A 21,894-nucleotide genomic window follows, 5' to 3' on the forward strand; every position below is an offset into this window, starting at 1 on the left:
GGCGCGCGGCCAGGGTCGCCGCGCGCTGCCCAGATAGCTCTCTCTCTCTGTGTGCGGTGCCGGACCGCGGCCGGGCGGGGTGACGGGTGGCAGCTGCCGACTGACCGTCTCGGGGCATTTAAACGGCGCCGGGCTGCGGTGGCCGCCGGCGCAGCGCTGTTGCAGACAGAGGGAGGCCCTGGGAGGAGACCCGACTCGGCGAACGGCAGCTGGCGGGAGGGCCGGTATCGGGCGGAGCATCAGCAACGGTGCGGTCATTGTGTCCGAGATGTGATGAAACACCGCGAGGGGAAATGTTTTGTTTAAAGGGCTAGGGTGTGCGGTACTTTGACCTCCCTGGAGGTCGAGATGCTGCCGCTTTCCTCATCAATGAATGAGGTATATGATAGTGAAGTTACGCAACCTGAACCCCATACAATTGATTTCGATTTGTGTAACGATGCGATACGCACCATTTGCCTCTCGCCGTTCATGGGTCATATCAAATTAAAAGATAGAGATCAGCAAGGCCCATCTGATTCCATCCGGCGGAGGTCAGACAAAGAAACCGTCTGGGCATTCGCAAAAACCCGAGATGATGGCATGGCACGCTCCTGGAGCTTCCGCCCACCTCCGCCCTGTGTATAGACACCTCGCTCTGCATCGGATCTCCCTCCCCAGCAACCCTTCAGGCTCCGACCGGGCCGGCCGGCGGGTAAATTAGAATTTCAGCTCGTTATACAAACACCCTTTCAGGCTGGGTTTGGCTCCACCTGGCGCTATCTTTGTGTGCGCCCGGCCCCGGGAGAGGAGAGCAGGGGCGGGGCGGGGTGCGGGGAGAGGGGACCGACCGCCCGGCGACTACGACGCCCGAGATAGCAGAGCACCTGGCCCTTTAAAAATGGCGGCCGGCACCTGGGGCCTTTCTTCGTGGTCGGATGGAGGCTGAATGGGCGGCGCGGGCGCCCGGGAAGGGTTCCGTGCGGCCGGGACGGCGCTGTCTCACGGGAGAGATGTAGGCCAACACTTTTACTGGAACCGATACGCCTGGGAACGGTCTCGGCGCGGCCGGGCCGCTCCCGGTGACACAAAACAACCGGGCCGGAGATTTGTGCGCGCCCGGCGGACGTGTGAAAACAGACGACCTGCACTACATTAGTGCCATAGCGGTCCACCCCTTTCTGGCCGAGGGCCGGCCGGTGATCTCACGGGACGGGGCCGTGTAGCGCATTCACCGGGACACCCATAACTCGATGTAACACCGGCCCGATCACAAAGGTGCCGACTGACGGCCCAGTGTCGGCTTCCATCAGCACTGTCTCGCGTTACCCTTCCGGAGGTGCTCGGTCACTGCGCGCCGGGCCGCTGATGCCGATCGGGACGATAACGGTGTGCGACCCACCGGCCGGCCGCCGGGCTCGATTCGACTCAGCGGGGTGCGAGGAGCGCCGAGTAATGATCGCAGCGTGCCCCTGATCGGCCAACACCACCGCACGCACACGCAGACCGCAACCGCAACGGGTGGAGTCGGGGGGGGGGGGGGGGGCACGGGATCCCGCGTAGGGGAATAAGCAAAATAAGATATTATTTTTCATTCAGGTTGACGCGAAGTAGATGCTCTGGCTTCAAATAATTTCCCTGTTAAAAAAAGCCCACTGCAATAAGATAATGATTAAAGGCTGTCATTCAGAACTAGAAGGCTGCATGAATTTTACAAATATATCCTATCTGCTTATTTAGCCCGTTTCGGGTAAGGTTGCGCCGACGAAACGTCACCATTTATGTAGAACCTACCGACTCAGCATGCCAAACGCTCATCAGCCACGCGGCTAGCGGCGGGCCCGTTCGACCGGACCTGACCGACACCCTGTGACCTTAGCACGGACGACCGCCTACGCACTACGCAGTGCGCAGCAGCCGGAACGATGACCCTTCTCCTTCCCTCTCTCCAGGGGAGAGAGAGAGGGGTACGAACTGTGCGTGTGCCGCCCGCACGACAGCTGCTAGTCTGCTGTCAGCTGCTGGATGTTTCGCAGCCGGAAATGCACGCATTTTAACGGCACAATGCAAACGGGGATGGCAGCAGGGCAGCTGTAAAACGGCGGTGAAATTTGTCCGGCGGTTTGCTGGTCAGCGATGTTGATGTAATGGGTTCGAGGGCAATCTGTTTTCGGACGAATAACGGGGAGGGTCACGGAAAGTCTTTTACCATGATGGTGTTAATGAATATATCCCCCACCTCACTCCTTATATGTAGGACTCCTAGTTTCCATAAAGATTTAATTTAAAAAAAAATCCCCGGACTTCGCTTATTTACACGTTTCTGTGCGATTAAAATTAGTTCGCTTGATTTTTTTCTATGCAAGCCAAATGACAGGTTTATTAAAATCGGATGTTGCGAGAGGGATTGAAACCCCAGCCTGCCCCACCCCCCGCCCCACTGACACCAACACACAAATCACACAAATCGTGGGTTCTGATTCTTTCGGGCCCTCCTGACTTTCAACAAAATTGCAGAAATGATCCCGTTCAAGATGTGTGGAAGATAGATTAGCGTAGAAATACGGTCTAAAAACATGATTTTTGCATCTAACTCACGAAGCACGAACTTTCTATAGTCGATTCAATGATGTCAGTCAGGGCCCATACTGAGCCCGGATTCAGCCCCAGATTCGGGACACCTCAGATCGAGCTGAAACTCGCACACAATGTAGGCCGTGACATACCCCAATCCACAGTCCGAGTCATTCAGTGGCACTCCCAGCCGTTTGACCTACAGAGGTCAGCAAAGGTCACGTAGCCCAAATTTGCACAGCAGTTTATAGCCCTTCCAAGTGGAGCTAGAGAGCTAAAAACGGCACCAAACGACTCGCAGCCATCTGATCTTACTTTCCCATTAGCAATTTGACCTCCTGCGGTCATGCGTTGACCTAAGGTCATTTGCGGGCTATGTCGAAAATACACGTGCACAACGGTTCTCGAGTATAAGGATCAACCGAATTCCAAATCAAAGCATACCATCGGGTAGCCCGTGAGACCAAGTAACTTTTCCTCGAAACCGCTTCTCGTTATGTGAGCCCGTTGACCTGGGCAGGTCAAACTGGGTTGAATCTGGGCTGAATATGGGCTGCCTTGACTGACATGATTCAATCACCCCACCCGTTACGTTGACTCAAAACGCAACACAGCCCGCAAGTCCATCGACTCAGTCGATTCAATGGAATGGGACTGTCTAGTCACAGCTCAATGGCTAACTAGGGAGAGCTCAGACTAGATGTCATTTTTTCAGCCTGCACGGTGCATTGAGGGTCGTGAAAAAGCACTGGCTTACATGCAAGTCGCTAAATACTCTGGAGGTAGATGCTATTGCACTTCAGTCACCTCAGCACTCCGCAGTCCGCAGCATACTTTTCGTGAGAGGTGGCGACCCGCACACAGGTGACGCTAGAGCCTGAACATAGATGCCGCTAAAATCGATTTGTAGCGCTTGTACCCGACTGACACTGCGTTGTTCTATTTACTCACAAGCGGATGAATGATGACCATTGATTATTTGTCTTGTTTCCTGCGTTGACTGGTCGACCTGTCCCACAGGGGTAGCACCTTTAGCCAAATGGGGCGGGATCAGCTCCTGAGGTGCACCAGTCGGCAGTCGGTGGTCGAGTCAATCAAAGGCTTTTGTCGTCCCGCGTCCTGACAGCTAACCCCTGACCAGGACTTAATCAAATTATTGAACAAAATCGAATCTAAAGAAGCTAATTCTTCAGTACATATGTGCTGCCGTCATCTCCGATCAGTTGGTATTTGCGTAGGAGGTAAACGAGGCAAGGCTCTCTCGTCTCGACCTCAGGATTACGGCCGCAAAAACCGACCGGCGCGTCACGTCACCTATTTCAACAGCGAAGCGCTTCTCCAAGCACTCAAAACCTAGAGGACGCTGCTGCACCAAGCACCCAGCCCCGCAGATGGTAGTACCGAACAGGCGAGCGAATCTAATTCCATTGTCAATGCCCTTAATAGTTCACTCGGATTCACACTAATTCGTATTACAAGACGTTATGACTTCAGCCGTAACTGGGTCCTGACTTGTGGTTGTTTTCGGATAAACAAACGGATCACCCCCCCCCCCCCCCCCCGAACAAAAAGGCATGGACGACCTTCAATAACAAGCATTTGGAAGTTTGTCCCATGCGACACCACCAGCGTAGGCGGCAATTTCAGTCCGCCCACCACCCCTCAGCAGCCATTAAGTTCATTTCTCTCGTCACCCCCATCCCCCCGCCGCCACACCAACAGTCGCAGCTCCGCAATGATCGTGTATTTGCGTGTGTGTGGGCGATAGTCTGTTTACTGGAAGTTGATCCGCGGCGCCGTGCGCACGAAGCGGCGGCTCTTCTTGTCCCGGAACACTCCGTGGTAGGCCAGCGGGAACCTGATCTTGGCCTTGTGGAACTGCGTCACAATCGGCCGCTTGCAGTCCTTCGCCTTGATCTCCTCCACGCGCATGATCTGGAGGGGACGCGGTCAATGTCAGAGGTGGTAAAATGAAAAGCCAATATTCACGAACACGGCTTCAACACGTTTCATTCATGAACATAGCTTTAACACGTTTTGCTAAGATCCGGGTGAAAAACGAAGTGACCATTTTCAGCACACGCAACTATCAGACATATCGATGCCCAGTCGAGTCTTCCCGACATCCTGAACCACAACTGGACAAACGTGCATCAGTGACAGATAACGTGAAGTGAGCAACTACAGCAAGTCTAACATGATCCCAGTGCACGACAAAGAATAATCGACCCGCAAAGCACAGTAATAATTCGTATCCCGCAAAGCACAGTCACTCAAGTCAACACTAAAAACAGAAGAACCCGTGCTCCTCGCCCTGCTGTCGGCCCCCTCCCTCGTCCGGCGGTGCCCGGTCGTCGTCTCACCTGGATGGCGTGGGCGCGCGCCCGGTGCCGTCCGCCCATCTCGCGGTAGCACTGCAGCACGGCGCTGGTGATGGTCACGTCACGGTACTCCTTGTACATGTTGTGCGTGCCAGAGCGCGAGTCGTAGCGCAGCCAGATGCCATAGTTCTTCACCTTCAGTGGCTTCTTCTCCAGCACCTGAAGGGGAGAAGGGGAAGGGGTTCAGTTCACAGTCTCGGTGGGAATAGTGCTGGCTACATCTATTGGTCACGAAACTAAGAAAATGCTGCCAACAAACAATGTGAAATGTAACATCCCTTCCAAGTTTGTGCCGATTATTGCAGAAAGTTACAATATCGCCCAGCACGTGAGCCAAAGTCCAAACCGGGAAATTACGGTATTGCATCGACACACACCGGTCAGGGCCACTTAGACTTCAGCTGGCCGCAGCTATTTCCACAAACTGAGCATACTGAAACTAACTTTTGTAGTGAACACAGCGTGTTGATTGAGATGTGCTTAGACATCAGGCAAACAATGCTTGTTATGGTCTAATCCACTGGCCAGGTTCTCACCTCCTTGCACTGGACGATCTCTCCGGATCCCTTCTTGATCTTGGACTGCTGGCGCAGGAAGTACCAGAAGCGAGACTTGGCGACAACAAAGTTGGGCGCGAACAGTCTCATCCGGTACAGCGGGGGGTTGACCTCATGCTCGGTGGGCAGGCGGCGGCCCACCACCTCAAACTGTTTGAACTGTAATGGGGGGGGGGGGGTCAGCGATGAAATGACTAGAAAATTCCGTGCATTCTTTACATCGCTGTAGTTTGCATGAACTATGTTCGACCGGATAAACCTTCGATGTCACAACGACTCAGTCCACAAAATACAGGATATTCAGCATTGTCATGAAATAAAATGTCAGACACAGGTGTATCAGCAAAGACAAAAAGTTACAAGCTATTCAATTGAAGGAGCTATTCTCAGAAGCTGGATAAGTTAAACCTGCACAACCAAACCACAAGACAGTAATGTGATTATGCTCAGCCTAGTCAGGTGCAGTGTGATATTTTTTGTAGTGACATTTGCTGTTAGTGCCATGAAAGAGTGGTGAGAATGGTAGATAAACTAAAATGTTTTTTTTTTACTATAAAAGGAAGTACCAAAATGTATTGAAATATGCCTCATTAGATATCTTTTTAGCATTTCTACTCTCAGAATCATTTAGCATGGACATGTCTAAGCTCATACCTAATCACTGATGAGCTTATTTCAGATCTTTACCCTTAAATACAATTGTGACATATTTCACATTTGTTTTAGTTGAAAAACACGTCAGCATGTGCTGATTTATCGGTTCCTAACAGTCCTTCACAGACAACATCCCATATCTGTTATACAATGCAAGGCATTGAGAAATCCAACCAGGCAAGATAACTGGGTATGATCATCACTAATACAAAATACCAAAATCATGCAAATACATGAAAATTATACTTGAAGAGTTCTGAGTATGACCTGTCAGGATGTTTGAGACATGATTCCTCAGAGGGCATAACTGGCAGCAGTGTGCATGATGGATTCACTTCAGCATTGGGGATCAGACATGCACATGGATCCAAAAAAGATATTTGGGATCTGACCTCAGATCTGATGGAATCATAGATCCATTCTTTGATTTATTATCTAAGGGATCCATAGGGATCATAGATCAGTGTTTCCAAACTTAAGATCCATTATGATCCAAATGTGTGTGGATCTGAGAAATTGACCTGGGATCTGATCCCACAGATCCTGATCTAGGATCTGCTGAGATCATAGATCCAAGCCCGATTTTTGTTTTTGCTTGAGATCCAGTGAGGTCATAAATCCTCATTTATTTTTTGTCAACTCAGAAATCCCAGAAAATTGCTTGTTGCAACTCACTTCTGTTTTAATTCTATGTGATTGCACGCCATAATCCTATAGCTTTGTGGCACTTATTGACATAGAAACACTTGGCAACCTGGTTTCAAATGTTGTGCATGATGAGATCCACTTAGATCATAGATCCATGCTCTTGGTTTAATGTCATATCCTATAAGATCATAGATCCAGATTAAATTGTTCACACTGGATCTGGTGGGATCAAAGATCTGAACCTGCAGTTTGCTTCAAGATCTGCTGAGATCATAGATCCATCACTCAGATCCATGCACATGTCTGGTAGGATCCCACATATTTCTGGACAACACAGACTTCTTGCAACTCACAATAGTTGCTTTAGTAATTTTAGGCAATTGCACATCAGAATTCATAGTTCTGCTCACACCTCTTGAAATAGGTAAGAACCCTTGAATACGTAATTATTAATGCAGTAGGTACATAGGTAGTAGGATCCCCTCAAATCAAAGACCCCTGTTCTTGATTGGTAACATTGTTAGGTGCTCGAGCGAGGAACATATTGAATATAATTAGATAAGTAACAGAAATTGACCTTTTCCTCAACATAAATAATATTCCTTCCAGATATTATTCCTTTCTTCAGTCTATTCAATATTCAAAATCACAATATATCACTTCCTGTATTCCATTTTTTCATGTCACTCCCAAGTCCCCCCTCGAACCCAGATTTTATCCAAAAGCAATCACAACATTTGCGGGAGACATTGCACTGCTCGGCACCTCCATGTTGAGGTCATTTTATAATTGCTAGCAGAACACCGCAAATACACAACATACTTTAAAAAAAAAAACTGAGCTTTCGGCCACTGGCCTTTATCAAACCAACATTACAGCAAACATTGCTGTAACATTTGGTTGGATAAACAGGCCAGTGGCCGAAAGCTCACCATTTTTTAAATACATAGATCCAGATTAAAATAAAATAAAATAGATCCAGATTAAATTGTTCACACTGGATCTGGTGGGATCAAAGATCTGAACCTGCAGTTTGCTTCAAGATCTGCTGAGATCATAGATCCATCACTCAGATCCATGCACATGTCTGGTAGGATCCCACATATTTCTGGACAACACAGACTTCTTGCAACTCACAATAGTTGCTTTAGTAATTTTAGGCAATTGCACATCAGAATTCATAGTTCTGCTCACACCTCTTGAAATAGGTAAGAACCCTTGAATACGTAATTATTAATGCAGTAGGTACATAGGTAGTAGGATCCCCTCAAATCAAAGACCCCTGTTCTTGATTGGTAACATTGTTAGGTGCTCGAGCGAGGAACATATTGAATATAATTAGATAAGTAACAGAAATTGACCTTTTCCTCAACATAAATAATATTCCTTCCAGATATTATTCCTTTCTTCAGTCTATTCAATATTCAAAATCACAATATATCACTTCCTGTATTCCATTTTTCATGTCACTCCCAAGTCCCCCCTCGAACCCAGATTTTATCCAAAAGCAATCACAACATTTGCGGGAGACATTGCACTGCTCGGCACCTCCATGTTGAGGTCATTTTATAATTGCTAGCAGAACACCGCAAATACACAACATATAAAAAAAACTGAGCTTTCGGCCACTGGCCTTTATCAAACCAACATTACAGCAAACATTGCTGTAACATTTGGTTGGATAAACAGGCCAGTGGCCGAAAGCTCACCATTTTTTAAATACATTATTTGGCTTTTTACATTTTTAATGTTGAGGAAAAGGTCAATTTCTTTTATTTATCCCTGTTCTTCATTAGAAAATCATCAGATGATATGAGATCTTGGACATAGGATACATTTGTCAAATAAGATCCAGTAGGATCACATCACTTGCAGTATGCTTCAAGATCAGTAGGCGGAACTATGGTCAAGCGTACCCATTTTCGGGAACGCATTTTCGTTCCCATGTTTGGGAACGATAAACCCAAATATGGGAACGCCATGTAGGCATTATTTAAAACAAAAAAAAAGAACCGTTAAATGACGTCCAAAAAATATAAAACGATCGTGAACCGCCTGATAGTTGTCTCAATATTGTTGGGAAAGAGTTTGATATTGTAAGGCCCATCGTAGTTTCAAATCGTTCCCCTATTTCTAAAGCAGTCCATCACCCGGGCCGCGAGCCCAAATTTGGGAACGCTCTCGTACACTGGCGCTGCAAGCGTTCCTTATTATGGGAACGGCGTACCCAAAATTGGGAACGATTTCACCGACGCCTTTCAGGGGCTCTTTTCATTAACAAGCATCACGTCCAACGCCGCAAATTATTGTTAACGCAACAATCATCAGATGACCTTTCCGGCAAGACCGTTGCATGTTTCGCCCGGTCTTCTGCGCTTTTATTCCCGTCGATCTCGCAGCGGGCACGCCCCCCTCTGCAGGATTACGTAATCCACAACGCTCAGCGATGTTCAACAAGGTCTTCCATACCTATATCCACCGTCCGCGCCGAGGGTGGAGACATGTCAAGCACCTGTCTGCTAATCACCGAGAGTTGACGAGCACAAGAAGTATCCAAAAATGGGAACGCTGAATATGTTACACCCTCAAAACACCTAGTCCCAATGAAAATCTAGTTTTTTCCTTTCTTAATGAGTGTAAGTGGCAAAAGGCCTGGTAGGATGGGCACGAGGAATGATCGAAATCAGCATAAAAATTATAAATAAGCCACACAGAGCGACCTATATCAGAGAAATTCCCCCCAAACGATCATGCTTAGAAACGCCGAAGACAAAAACCACGCTCATGACGCTGCTTATAAAACAACGCTAAACAGCTAGCATCCAAATAAAATATGTCTTTCAGGGCTGATAAAATACAGCTGAATGATTTTAAACCACTGAAACTGAGTTTACAACAGTAGTTCGGTAAAATCACTGACGTTCCACGCGGTCGATCGCCCCGACACCAAAAGTCAACAATATTACCTCGGGACTGTCCGCGTGTTCGCTTGCATATGTCAGCATCTGGTGTCGCTAGAATGAAACTTCATAACCAGGCGAAAATTATTATACTTGACCTCAAAATGTAAAAAATGCTTAATTTTCCTTAAAATTGCATGTTAAATGTCGTATAACCCATATTTCCACCATTCTGACATTTTTAAAAAATCATTAAAAATATCATTCCACGGTCAATTTCCTTGTTCCACGGTCAGATTAAAGATAACTTTATGGAGATTTAGTAGATACTTAAATCAGCGTGCACTTTTTTGAGACGTGATGCACTTTTGAGTTTTAGTGGGCGAACGGCCGAAAAATTGCCTTCCGTTCTCATAAATGGGAACGCCCGTTCCCATATTTGGGAACTCCGTTCCCAAAAATGGGAACGTTCCTATATTTGGGTACTCATGACCATAGTTCCGCCTACTGAGATCAAGATCCACCAAGATCATAAATCTACTATTCCTCAGATCCTTCTTAAAAAGCTGAAACTCTGCTTGAGGCTCATGAATAATAATAATAATATAAGAATAACCAGTAACCTCATAATATAAATCAGAAATAGGAGCCAAAAGGTTATATTTAAAGTTATCGAATATTTCGCTCCTGGAGCTTCGTCAGCGATAATTACAGAAAAACATATCATATATGTTTTTCTTTAATTATCGCTGACGAAGCTCCAGGAGCGAAATATTCGATAACTTTAAATATAACCTTTTGGCTCCTATTTCTGATTTATATTATGAGGTTACTGGTTATTCTTATATTATTATTATTCCTCAGATCCATGCACACCTGTTATTCTACACATATTCATTGAAATAGAAGACTATAGACTATGCTATAGAAGACTATAGAAGACTATCAGTTCAGACATATTAATCAAAGCTCTTAAAAAACACAATTTTGTTTAGGATAAGGCCCCACCAGCTTTATCAACCAAATACAAATACCGGTACTCTCTTAGCAGACGTCACCCCAGTTGCCAGATCTAGTGACCAGTTGAAAAATCTAGAGATTTTTTGAAAAGTCTCTAAATGGGCAGGAAAATCACCCAGGACGTATAGGGGAGGAGGATTGGGGCGATTGGGGGGGGGGCGATTGGGGGGGGGGGGCGACGGCCGGTTCACGATATCAATCGGCTGATGTCATGGTAACGCCGGTTGCGTGAGGTCCGTGAAGTTAGCGTCAGCAACAGCATACAGCGTCAGATTCAGAATTGCTTTTAAAAGCCTATTGGGGTCAATTAGGGGGCGGGGAACACGAATATGACACTTATTTTGCCCTAACTCCCCTCCTTCATCCCTTAATCCTCCCTTAAAGGGACCCTCCCACCTTAACATTAGTTTTGAGTTGAGATAACCAAGTTTGCGGCCAGGCTCAGAAACCACCATTTATCCTGGTCGCAACCCCCGCAGCTTTATGGTGTTCAAGAAATTTCTTCCCTTTACTTGCAGGGTGGGACCAGCGTGGTCCCTATCTCTTAACCATTACGGGAATCTGATGACGTCATCAGGCTTTCGAACGTCCGTTAAATGTTTGACTAAAACGTTTTGTAGCACGCGGTGGTATATGCTGCTTTGCGCGCAACAAATGCCGCACTTTCAAATAAAGTCGCTAGGAACAGCGGAGATCCCAAAAAGTAAACAAAAATAAAAGTCTAATATCTTGAAAACCGGTGAATATTTTTCGATGAAATTTGGTAGATATTCGTTTTTGCTCTTTCTGAACCGAGCGACATCACTTTCATGCCAATTCATTAACTTTTTTGAAGGTGGGAGGGTCCCTTTAAAGGACGGGGCACGTCCAAAGTGCCTCAAGGATTCGTCTGATCGCCAAAATAAGGGTCGCAATCGATTCCTCTCGTCAATATCTGGCCGCAGCCTCGGCTTCCAGATGTGTGCAGCATATCCCTTATCCCTTAATCGTCCCTTAAAGGACGGGGCGCGTTAAAAGTGCCTCAAGGGTTCGCCTGATCGCCAAAATAAGGATAGCAATCGATTCCTCAGGTCAATATCTAGCCGGGTGTCAGATGTGTGCAGACTGTAGCGTATCCCTTATCCCTTAATCGTCCCTTAAAGGACGGGGAGCGTCAAAACTACCTCAAGGGTTCGCCTGATCGCCAAAATAAGGGTCACAATTGACGCGCCCCGTCCTTTAAGGGAGGATTAAGGGATGAAGGAGGGGAGTTATGGCAAAATAAGTGTCATATTCGTGTTCCCCGCCCCCTAATTGACCCCAATAAGCTTTTAAAAGCAATTCTGAATCTGACGGCTGACGCTGTATTCGCTGCTGTTGCTGACGCTAACTTCACGGACCTCACGCAACCGCCGTAACCATGACAACATCAGCCGATTGATATCGTGAGCCGGCCGTCGCCCGCCCCCCCCCCCCAATCCTCCTCCCCTAAACGTCCTGGGTGATTTTCCTGCCCATTTAGAGACTTTTAAAAAAGTCTCTAGATTTTTCAACTGGTCACTAGATCTGGCAACTGGGGTGACGCCTGCTAAGAGAGTACCCAAATACCTATCCATCAGACATTTGGGGGTGAAAAAATCTGCTCAAACCACAATAAAAAACTTCAATGATGACTGTTACAATGTTCCTCAGCAAACCAATACCTAAAACAGCCGAATACAGAGAAAATCGCTTATATACGAAAACGAGACAAAATACACGCAATAAACCTGAATTTCGCCGGCTATTTATCTGCGAAAGAGACAATGAAGGCAAAAATAAATGACACAATTTTAAACACAAAATTATATAGCATGGATGGTACACGTCTCAGTGCAGAGGTTTAGTTATTAACGAAATAAAGCTCAATTTACCTCCGATGCCTTCATGTCGGAGCCGACGCACTACCGAAAAGAACGTCTACGGATGTTGTGATACCATAGAGATGAATAGTGCTGAATTTCGGATGAAAAATGGATTCGCATATTTTAAGCTTTTTTGGGGTGATTTTTAATATTTTCAAAATAATTTATTTTCACAAAGCTAGTGAAAAAAGAATATTGTAATCAAGGAAAAGAATACTAGACTAGTAATGGATGAAGAATAGTATGAAGAAAGACAGGTGAGTCTAAAGAAAGGAAAAATACTTGACGAAATAAATTTGGTAGCACTGTCTCAGTACGCGCGGAATTCATATTTGACGCACGCGTGACCTTTCGTTGACTATTTTGTTGTTTACATTTGAGTGCTGCGGTATATAGAGGGCCTTGAGTACTGCGCTCGGTTTTCCCCTCTCATACCAATACTTGGGTTATTTTACGTATTTTTTATTTAAATTCAGGCACCTTTTACGTTGAAGCCAAGATGAGTCTGTGGGTAGACAAGCATCGACCAACAAGTCTTGGCAAGCTAGACTATCATAATGGACAAGCTTCTAGGCTCTCAAAACTTGTAAGTTATGGATAACCCGTTTTTTTACCTTTTTTACTTAGGTACCTAGGTACTCACCCACGTTCATGTCATTGTCTGTGTTGTTTTGCATTATCAGTTTTTCCTTTTCATGCTGAAATTTTTTCCTGGTTGATCCATTGGAGCGGGGCGGCGAGGGGGACGCCATGAAATTAAGCCATTTTCCGGCCTTGTCCACTTCCAGTTTTCCAGTTATAATTTTAATTTGAAGTTAAATGTATGGCTGGTTGGCTGCAGTATGGTCATCCTGGGTCTAGCATGGCCCTCTTGTGGCAGTTACCAGCTCAGCTGGCTGAATGTAGTGACTGGGATTAAACATTCAGATTTCTGACCAAAAACTCGCTGCTGCCTGCCACAATGGTGCAAGATTGCAGCCTTATCCAACAGGCCACTTGGAGAATATTGTGTCTCCTGTGTATTTTTTCTTGAACGTCAATGCGCCCGCAGAGCAGATCACCACTGCACTATGACTATATTGGGCCCACCCCAGTGCACCACACTATGGTAAATCAGTTCTCAGTGCGAACGGAATTGTTTGAGCGCCTTGGGTCATTCTTGTCTAGAACCTCTTGTGGAAAATAGACCAGATGAAATACTCGCACCAAGAAAAGAGTGAAAGCTGCAGCAAGAATCACTTACCAGGCTGGGCACTGAGAGCATACTACATCACTTAAGACAAAAGATTTATGAATTTTAATGTTTCTTGACCTTCCCTCCATTATTCCCTGCTTTCTGTTATAACAAGCTTTGTGGCATGTGCCATACCCCCGATCTTTTGACGACATACTTCTCCGCGCAGGTGAAAAGTGGCGACTTTCCACATCTGCTGGTGTACGGCCCCTCGGGCGCCGGGAAGAAGACTCGCGTCATGTGCCTCCTGAGGGAGCTGTACGGTGCCGGGGTGGACAAACTCAGGATAGAGCACCAGCATTTCGAGGTGCGGCCCGACAGCAATTAACACCTTCGTACGATTGAGGTGGTTGATGCATCTTTTTATGATTTTTTTGTATGCATTTCACTTCATTTTCACTGTCGCTGCTAGTGTAAATGGTGGTTTGAACTACACTGTAAGCCCCCGTCATGGAAATCTTATCTTTATGATAATTTTTCTGATTTCTCATTATTTTTTAGACGCCAATGACCGATAAATCCTGATCGCCCCATAAGCCGTGCCCTCCTCACATTTGACCGTCACACCTCTCGCCCAGACGCCGTCAAAGCGTAAGATCGAGATCGTCACAGTGGCGAGCAACTATCACATCGAGGTGAACCCGAGTGACGCCGGCAACAACGACCGCGTGGTGATCCAGGAGCTGCTGAAGACGGTGGCGCAGACGCACCAGCTCAACGCCGACAGCCAGCGCGACTTCAAAGGTACTCGGGGAGACCCGACGGAGACGAGGACAGGGAGCTAAACTGGAATGGATTTGATGCTGGCCAAAGGGCGGAGTTATATTGAAATATGCGGCGTTTTTCGGTGGTTTGTATTATGTTTGGAATGCGTGAAGCGTTTACCGCACGTTCTCCGCTTCCCGTTATGAAACTGATACAGGCGAATATACACATGGTCGTAATCGTACGTTTGTTACGCTTCTCAACTGCAGTGAGTGCCTTCCGATGTCAGCGGTCCATTCCTTGCTCTCAGTGATTCATAAAAGCATTTTATGGGGGCAGCAATTTAACCTCAGTTGTCCTCTCTCCTCCCTCAGTTGTAATAGTCACGGAGGCGGACCGGCTGACCAAGGACGCGCAGCACGGTCTGCGGCGCACCATGGAGAAGTACATGTCCACGTGCCGGATCATCCTGGTTGCCAACAGCAGCAGCCAGGTGATCCCGGCCATCCGCAGCCGGTGCCTGGCCGTGCGCGTGCCGGCGCCCTCGCACCAGCAGATCACCGACGTGCTGCACGTGAGTAACGCCGCCGCGAGGCGCGGGCTGGGGTCCAGGGGCTGAGCGGACGTCCTACTGAGCCCGGGTTGTGGCGGTGGTTGCATTTCTGAGAATCGTTGGTGGACCTGGAGCGAACCTCAGCGTCATCTTTAGCCTGCGGGTACATCGAGTGATGCTTTCCTGGGCAGGTGGCGCTGCCGCTTTCGTTGACTTCTAAACCCTGCTGTCGTCATCTGTTGAGCTTGTTAGTTATACAGGCATATCTGCTTTAGGTTGTTGCCGTGTAAGCACTAGGCAAGTAGGAGATGGTATTCTGCGAGGAGACAATGACTGTAGACGGTTCGTGACACCAATTGATGAGACAACTGCTGGTAATTGACGGGCTTTATCGATCGTATAAACCTGATTTTCTGATCCATGATAAATGTAAACAATCACCAAATGCTTGTGAGTCACCAGCGCCAACTGTAGGCATTGATGCCTAGTTGATCCTACTTTCATGCTGATTCCAGTCCATATAAGTTTAGCTCGATGCCAGTTTGTTTACGAGTGTACCGTGGTACCGCCGACAATTCTCACCTCCTGCCCCTGACGGGCAGATCAATGACCTCCCCTGACGGCACACCAGTGACCTCTCGCTAACGGCCGGTCGCTGTCCCTCTCCGCAGGCCGTCTGCAAGAAGGAGGGTCTGGCGCTGCCGTCCGAGCTGGCACAGCGGATCGCGGAGAAGAGTGGCAGGAACCTGCGACGGGCGCTGCTCATGTGTGAGACGTGCCGCGTGCAACAGTGAGTACCGAGACGCCCGCCTGTTCGCAGACATACGACGCATACGTGGGAAGGGTGTGTGCGTGGCGTTATCTCACTCCTCAGTCCTCTTAGACCTCTGTGTACATACTGAGGTCTGTTACTGTATGTTCGGTATACAATGGGGTATGCATTATAAATGCAATAATCCATCGTAGCATGTTCGTTGCATCAGGTCACTGACGTGCGTACCCTGCGAGAAGCCACCAACAGTGATGTTCGACCGTTGACTGAATGTGTCACTGTCACAGCGTCCCGGTGAACCGATGTGACGCTTGACAGGACCGTGTCGCCTCCTGTCACCTCCGCCCCCCTCCCCTCCCCCGACCCCACCCACGTGCCGTGACTGACGGAGGACCGATTTAGGTCACCCGAGACCAAGTGGCACCTGTTCAGGATCAGAATTATTCCCCCTCCCTGTACCTGGCGTTGCTCAAGATTACCAGGGGGGGGGGGGGTCCTAGTACGGCTGATTTGCACATACTTGGGGAGGGGAAGAAGGCACCGATTCAAAGGAGATAAGGAGATGTATGTTAAATGTTGGGGCATTCAAGAGTAATTGAAATGAACTTGAGAGATTTGGAGAGGAAAATCAAATGTATGCTTGCATATTTTTTTTTTCGTAATTAACGGACATGAGTTTAGCCGGTCCCGTAGCTCAGTTGGTTAGAGCGTTGGACTCCGCGTGGTGAGAGCACGCGTTCCCGGTTATGACAGTCCGGGTTCGAAGCGCGACGGGCGCTCGACATTTATGGGCCTCCTGACAGGTATGGTTGCGGTTGGTGGCAGGCCGTAGCCAGGCGAAGTCAGCGAGGGGACCGGCCGTGCGCGGCTTTGTGCGCACGTTAAACTTTGGACTCTAAATTCTGCCATAGAATCGGAATTGCGCGATCGGAGGGTAGAGAGCAGGGTCATCGCAACAAGCTTCGCTTAGCGGTGGCTCTGTCCTTGTGAATCCTTCCCATCAAAAGGTTCGGACTAAATTTATAAAAAAAAATGAGTTATTGTAGGTCATCGAAGCGTACTCATACGCCGACGCAGACGCTGCTGATGAAGTTTGTCAGCTATTCTATGGCAAATAAGTCATCAAAATAAAAAGTTACTTTTAATGTCCTGGCTCGGGTACTGATTGCTCCCTAATGACGATTTTTTATGTGCGATGAAAATGGCAAGTATTTCGGCGTCACCGTTTGCACCCATAAAAAGTTCGTAATATTTTTACACTTCCTCATATCTGGCGCGGATTAGAACGGACCTTGAAGAGTATAAAGTATGAGCATCAGCCTTTCATTCTCGTGCCACTTCCTCATCCTGATTTGACTTTAATTTGACAGTTTCATCTCTGACTCAGACCCGATTCCTCTGCGCTATCCCTGACCTAAAGCTTTGCATTGTAATACTGCTAGTCGGAATAACCGGTTGTGTGGTCATTCAGCCTTCGTACGGTAGCGTTCCCCTTGCTTCTTCAGTGGCTCTTAGCTGAACGGCGAGCGAAGCTACCCCAGACTTGTGAACCAAATGCGCGATGAAAGACGAGTGGTTGCTGTTTGTATGCTTCAGTGACGTAAAAATAGCTTCAAAGATGCCGCTTGTTTAGTCGTCCTCCTTCATTTGGACCTCCGGCTTCCGTAGCGTCGGCGTAAACTTTTCTTCGGCAAGATGGGACGTAGATAATTGAGGAACCTAACCGGTCAGAAGGACAAAAATGAATTTCCTTATATTTTTTTTTTTTCACCATTAAGGCGCGGAAGCTGCAGTGACGTTAAAACGTTGGCCGGGGTTTGCTGACGATGATTATTTGGTTCTTGATAGAAAATTGTGCAGTCTCCATATAGCACAGGCTGGCGTTGAAGACACACAGGGGGACCTGTCGCATTTCGATGACTTTGGGACACCTGTATTTACCACTGACTGGATGTGCAATTTGCTGCTACAGATATTGCTCTGTAGATAAAGGCATTTATGAATGTTACGACGGTACAAAATGCTCAATCATTTATGATTCTATCAATATATCTTCACTTTTTTGGTACGTAAAAAGCAGACATGGGATGCACCATGCATCATGCACTTTGTCCACCGTGCACCCGGTTGCACGGGCGTGCACCAGTCCATTAGCGCGCTCAGAGTCGACGCCACTGCGCTCCTAGCCACAGTTCGGGGCTGGTGGAATGACTCGGCGAGTTTGGAGCGACCGCCGCTGATGGTCAGATGGATAATCGGCCTGGTATGAGCGCGGGGGCAGCGGGGGAGGGCTGGCAGGGCGGGGATCGGTGGCAGGTCGTCTAGATCTGATCCGGGCGGGGTAGTGCCGCGGGAGGGTTAAATCCCGGCCGGTCAGTGGTTAGTGTTGGTCATTGGCCAGCCGTTAACGGATACTTCTGGTTGGATATCCCCGCAGCGCAATATCCAACCGGTGCTTGCTGCTATAAGTCAATGGAGGATAATATGGTCAACCTGGGAATGTTTTATGACTAAGAATCTATTTTTCATGACGTGATCAGTTACCATATGAAGGAAATTTCCTTGTCAGCTGCAGCGTAGTCAGCCCGAGTCAACCACGTCCTCTGAAAGAACTTTATTACATGACAGTCAAAAATGTTAACTATGATTTAGCTCCTCATCGGACTTCGATTTCTAAAGTTTATGCGATATGTTTTACTGTAGTGTAGGTAGTGTGAATGATTTGATATATGTAATAGTTATATAACCGTATGACTCGTGTCGTACAGAAATTGAATTTATTGCCAATCATGCCCGTTCTGTCGAAAAGGAGCCGTCGCTTCAGAGGTGATTGCTTGTTAGTTTGGTTCAACGGTACACTACAGCCTAGTCAAAACTAAAAGGCCTTTCTGTTGTGATGTAACTTCCCACTCCCATTTAGAGAGAAGACGAGGCAAAAAATTTGTCAAAGTTGGTTGCGTGGTCAATTATTCACCGGATGATCAACTTCTCACCGTGAGAGTGTCAGTGGTTCAAAGGTATGTGCATTGCCAAAGTACCAGTAGGGTAGCCTGGGGCAAGACGCCCCAGATAATTTATTTTGCTACATAAATTTTGTCCCACATCACCTGAAAGGCCAAATTTGTGCTCAATGCGTTCTTTGGACATTTTACTTTAAATTGCACCCCTCAAATTGATTCACTTATGATCGGACTCCAAGCTAGGAAGTGATTTGTGAAGCAACTGCAAATGGGGCATTTTGCCCCAACCCCAGGGCAAAACGCCCCACGGCCTGGGGCAAGTAGCCCCATACCTTAGATTAAAGATTTAACATGGTAGTTGGCTAAATCTTATGTGAGAGGTCCGTTAGACCTCTGGAGGCACGGCACTGAAGTTAGCACATTCCATCCTTTCAGGTGCTCAGCATATGACACTGTTGTATGAGCAGGTTTTTCACCTACCTCATAAGACCAAATAATAAATTATTGCAATGCAAATGTTAACAAAATACTTCCTTTGCCATCCAGTTGCTGAGAAAAATACACATAAAGGCATAGAAACTTACTGTTCGCCAGCTACCGAACATTAGAAAGTGGGTAGCCCCAACAACACAAGAGGTAAAACGCCCCAGGGGCTTTTTGCCCCGCGACCTTCTGGGGCGTTTTACCCCATCACGTAGTTCGGTCAGAGAACAACGCCTTGCACTCCAGTAAGACATAATTTAACACGAACCAACCCGGCATGATAAGCGTCAGACAATAGTTGTTCAAAATACATAAAAGTCGTTAACCTAATGTGGACCATAAAAGAACGCCATGATTCATAATCTGACAACAAAACATAAAAATCACTCAAAAAACACATTTTTAGCTATATCTCCCGAAAGAGTCATCACAATTTCTTTCCAGTCTGCTCATATAATGATCATATAGTGCACGTTTTATAGAAGGGGCGTTCCACGACAAATCGACATATAAAAAATTAAATTTGCACCCTCATATTTTATTTTTCGTTGAAAACTGGTGTAAGGGGTTGTGATGGGCAGGGAAGCCAGCTGTGGCAAGGATTTTTTTTCTCCGAACAACGGCTTCCGAGATATAGCCTCGGGCAATTCCTGGAGGTCGCGCTGCAGCCCTATGTTTGGCGGCCTATAACTAAAAAACTATTGGTTTTCTACGATAAAAACTTTATATGGTTCAACTCACAATCAGACAACAAACATTTTGGCTATCTCGGATTTTCATTTTTTGAAAATTTTGATCACGTGACCTTTTGACCTATTATTCGAAGAGTGACCTTGATATTTTCCCCACTGAAAGTTGCAATTTTGTCTGATGACGATTAAAGCCTTATCGATTGTCATTCATATGCGAAAATAAAAAAAAGTGGATATCGCCCTGCGTTGACCTCAGATCAGGTCATTTTTATGACCTGTCCATTATTACGAGCGGGAGCGACAGTGAGATCTCGAGAATAAAGCAAGATAGCGACAAGTGGTAAACGTTGCAGGGTACAAACGGATAAGGTCTATAATTTTTACTGAGGTCATTTTCAGGTCAGGTCAAAGATGACGTCACAGGAGCAAAAAGGAAGTCAAAATTGCGGCACTACATATATATGAAGTTTTTCTCTAATAACTTTCAAGGTATCCCAGCTAGGAACAAACCAATAGCACCATCGTGATCCTCTCGTCGATCCGCATCGAAAGATATGTATGTTGACCTCGAAAGGTCGAAAGGTCAAAAGTTGACCTTAGGTCACGTGACGAGCGGGAGCGACAGCGAGATCTCGAGAATAAAGCAAGATAGCGACAAGCGGTAAACGGTGCAGGGTACACACGGATAAGGTCTATAATTTTTACTTAGGTCATTTTCAGGTCAGGTCAAAGATGACGTCACAGGAGCAAAAAGGAAGTCGAAATTGCGGCACTACATATATATGAAGTTTTTCTCGAATAACTTCCAAGGTATCCCAGCTAGGAACAAACCAATAGCACCATCGTGATCCTCTCGTCGATCCGCATCGAAAGATATGTATGTTGACCTCGAAAGGTCGAAAGGTCAAAAGTTGACCTAAGGTCACGTGACCTAAGGTCAACTTTTGACCTTTCGACCTTTCGAGGTCAACATACATATGTTTCGATACGGATCGACGAGAGGATCACGATGGTGATATTAATTTGTTCCTAGCTGGGATACCTTGAAAGTTATTCGAGAAAAACTTCATATATATGTAGTGCCGCAATTTCGACTTCCTTTTTGCGCCTGTGACGTCATCTTTGACCTGACCTGAAAATGACCTCAGTAAAAATTATAGACCTTATCCGTGTGTACCCTGCACCGTTTACCGCTTGTCGCTATCTTGCTTTATTCTCGAGATCTCGCTGTCGCTCCCGCTCGTAATAATGGACAGGTCATAAAAATGACCTGACCTGAGGTCAACGCAGGGCTATATCCACTTTTTTTATTTTCGCATATGAATGACAATTGATAAGGCTTTAATCGTCATCAGACAAAATTGCAACTTTCAGTGGGGAAAATATCAAGGTCACTTCGAAAAATATGTCAAAAGGTCACGTGATCAAAATTTTCAAAAATTGAAAATCCGAGATAGCCAAAATGTTTGTTGGCTGATTGTGAGTTGAACCATATAAAGTTTTTATCGTAGAAAACCAATAGTTTTTGAGTTATAGGCCGCCAAACATAGGGCTGCAGCGCGACCTCCAGGAATTGCCCGAGGCTATATCTCGGAAACCGTTGTTCTAAGAAAAAAATTCTTGTCACAGCTGGCTTCCCCGCCCATCACAACCCATTAGACCAATTTTAAGCAAAAAATAAAATATGAGGGTGCAGGGCACTTGTCGATTTGTCGTGGAACGCCCCAGAAGAGATGATGTTTCCCCAGAACCCTGCCAGTTCCGAGAAACATCGGTGAGGCGTTTTACCTCGGCGGGGCGACTTGCCCCGGTCTACCCTACCTATCAGTTGGTGTTAGTCATCAAACGACAGATCACTGCTGTGTAGCCTTGAGCCGTTGAACTGCGCAACTAGCTCAG

At 46.8% G+C, this 21,894-nt stretch overlaps 2 protein-coding genes across 3 annotated transcripts in view; one reads left to right on the forward strand and one right to left on the reverse strand.

Moving 5' to 3' along the window:
* Nucleotides 1-4,282: 4,282 nt before the first annotated feature.
* On the reverse strand, nucleotides 4,283-12,682 carry LOC122378150 (60S ribosomal protein L18a-like). 2 transcript variants are annotated; one of them, XM_043358877.1, is made up of 4 exons: nucleotides 12,606-12,682; nucleotides 5,471-5,650; nucleotides 4,917-5,093; nucleotides 4,283-4,488 (listed from the first exon to the last, which is right to left on the reverse strand). In XM_043358877.1, exons 1-4 carry the CDS (start codon nucleotides 12,618-12,620, stop codon nucleotides 4,327-4,329), a joined length of 534 nt encoding a protein of 177 aa, XP_043214812.1. In that variant the 5' UTR covers nucleotides 12,621-12,682; the 3' UTR covers nucleotides 4,283-4,326. The 2 variants fall into 2 exon arrangements, with proteins under 2 accessions (XP_043214812.1, XP_043214813.1); XM_043358878.1 differs by lacking the exon at nucleotides 12,606-12,682 and adding an exon at nucleotides 7,371-7,487.
* Nucleotides 12,683-12,939: 257 nt separating this feature from the next.
* Nucleotides 12,940-21,894, forward strand: part of LOC122378152 (replication factor C subunit 3-like) — a 34,915-nt gene continuing 25,960 nt past the window's right edge. The window contains exons 1-5 of the mRNA XM_043358881.1: nucleotides 12,940-13,182; nucleotides 14,000-14,137; nucleotides 14,409-14,574; nucleotides 14,910-15,109; nucleotides 15,760-15,878. Of these exons, the coding sequence (XP_043214816.1) occupies nucleotides 13,096-13,182; nucleotides 14,000-14,137; nucleotides 14,409-14,574; nucleotides 14,910-15,109; nucleotides 15,760-15,878 (710 nt within the window). The 5' untranslated portion in view covers nucleotides 12,940-13,095. The remainder of the gene's footprint in view (nucleotides 13,183-13,999; nucleotides 14,138-14,408; nucleotides 14,575-14,909; nucleotides 15,110-15,759; nucleotides 15,879-21,894) is intronic.

This window comes from Amphibalanus amphitrite, unplaced genomic scaffold (assembly GCF_019059575.1).
Source record: "Amphibalanus amphitrite isolate SeventyFive unplaced genomic scaffold, NRLGWU_Aamphi_draft 000055F_arrow, whole genome shotgun sequence".
In the NCBI taxonomy this organism is placed as follows: Eukaryota; Metazoa; Arthropoda; class Thecostraca; order Balanomorpha; family Balanidae; genus Amphibalanus; species Amphibalanus amphitrite.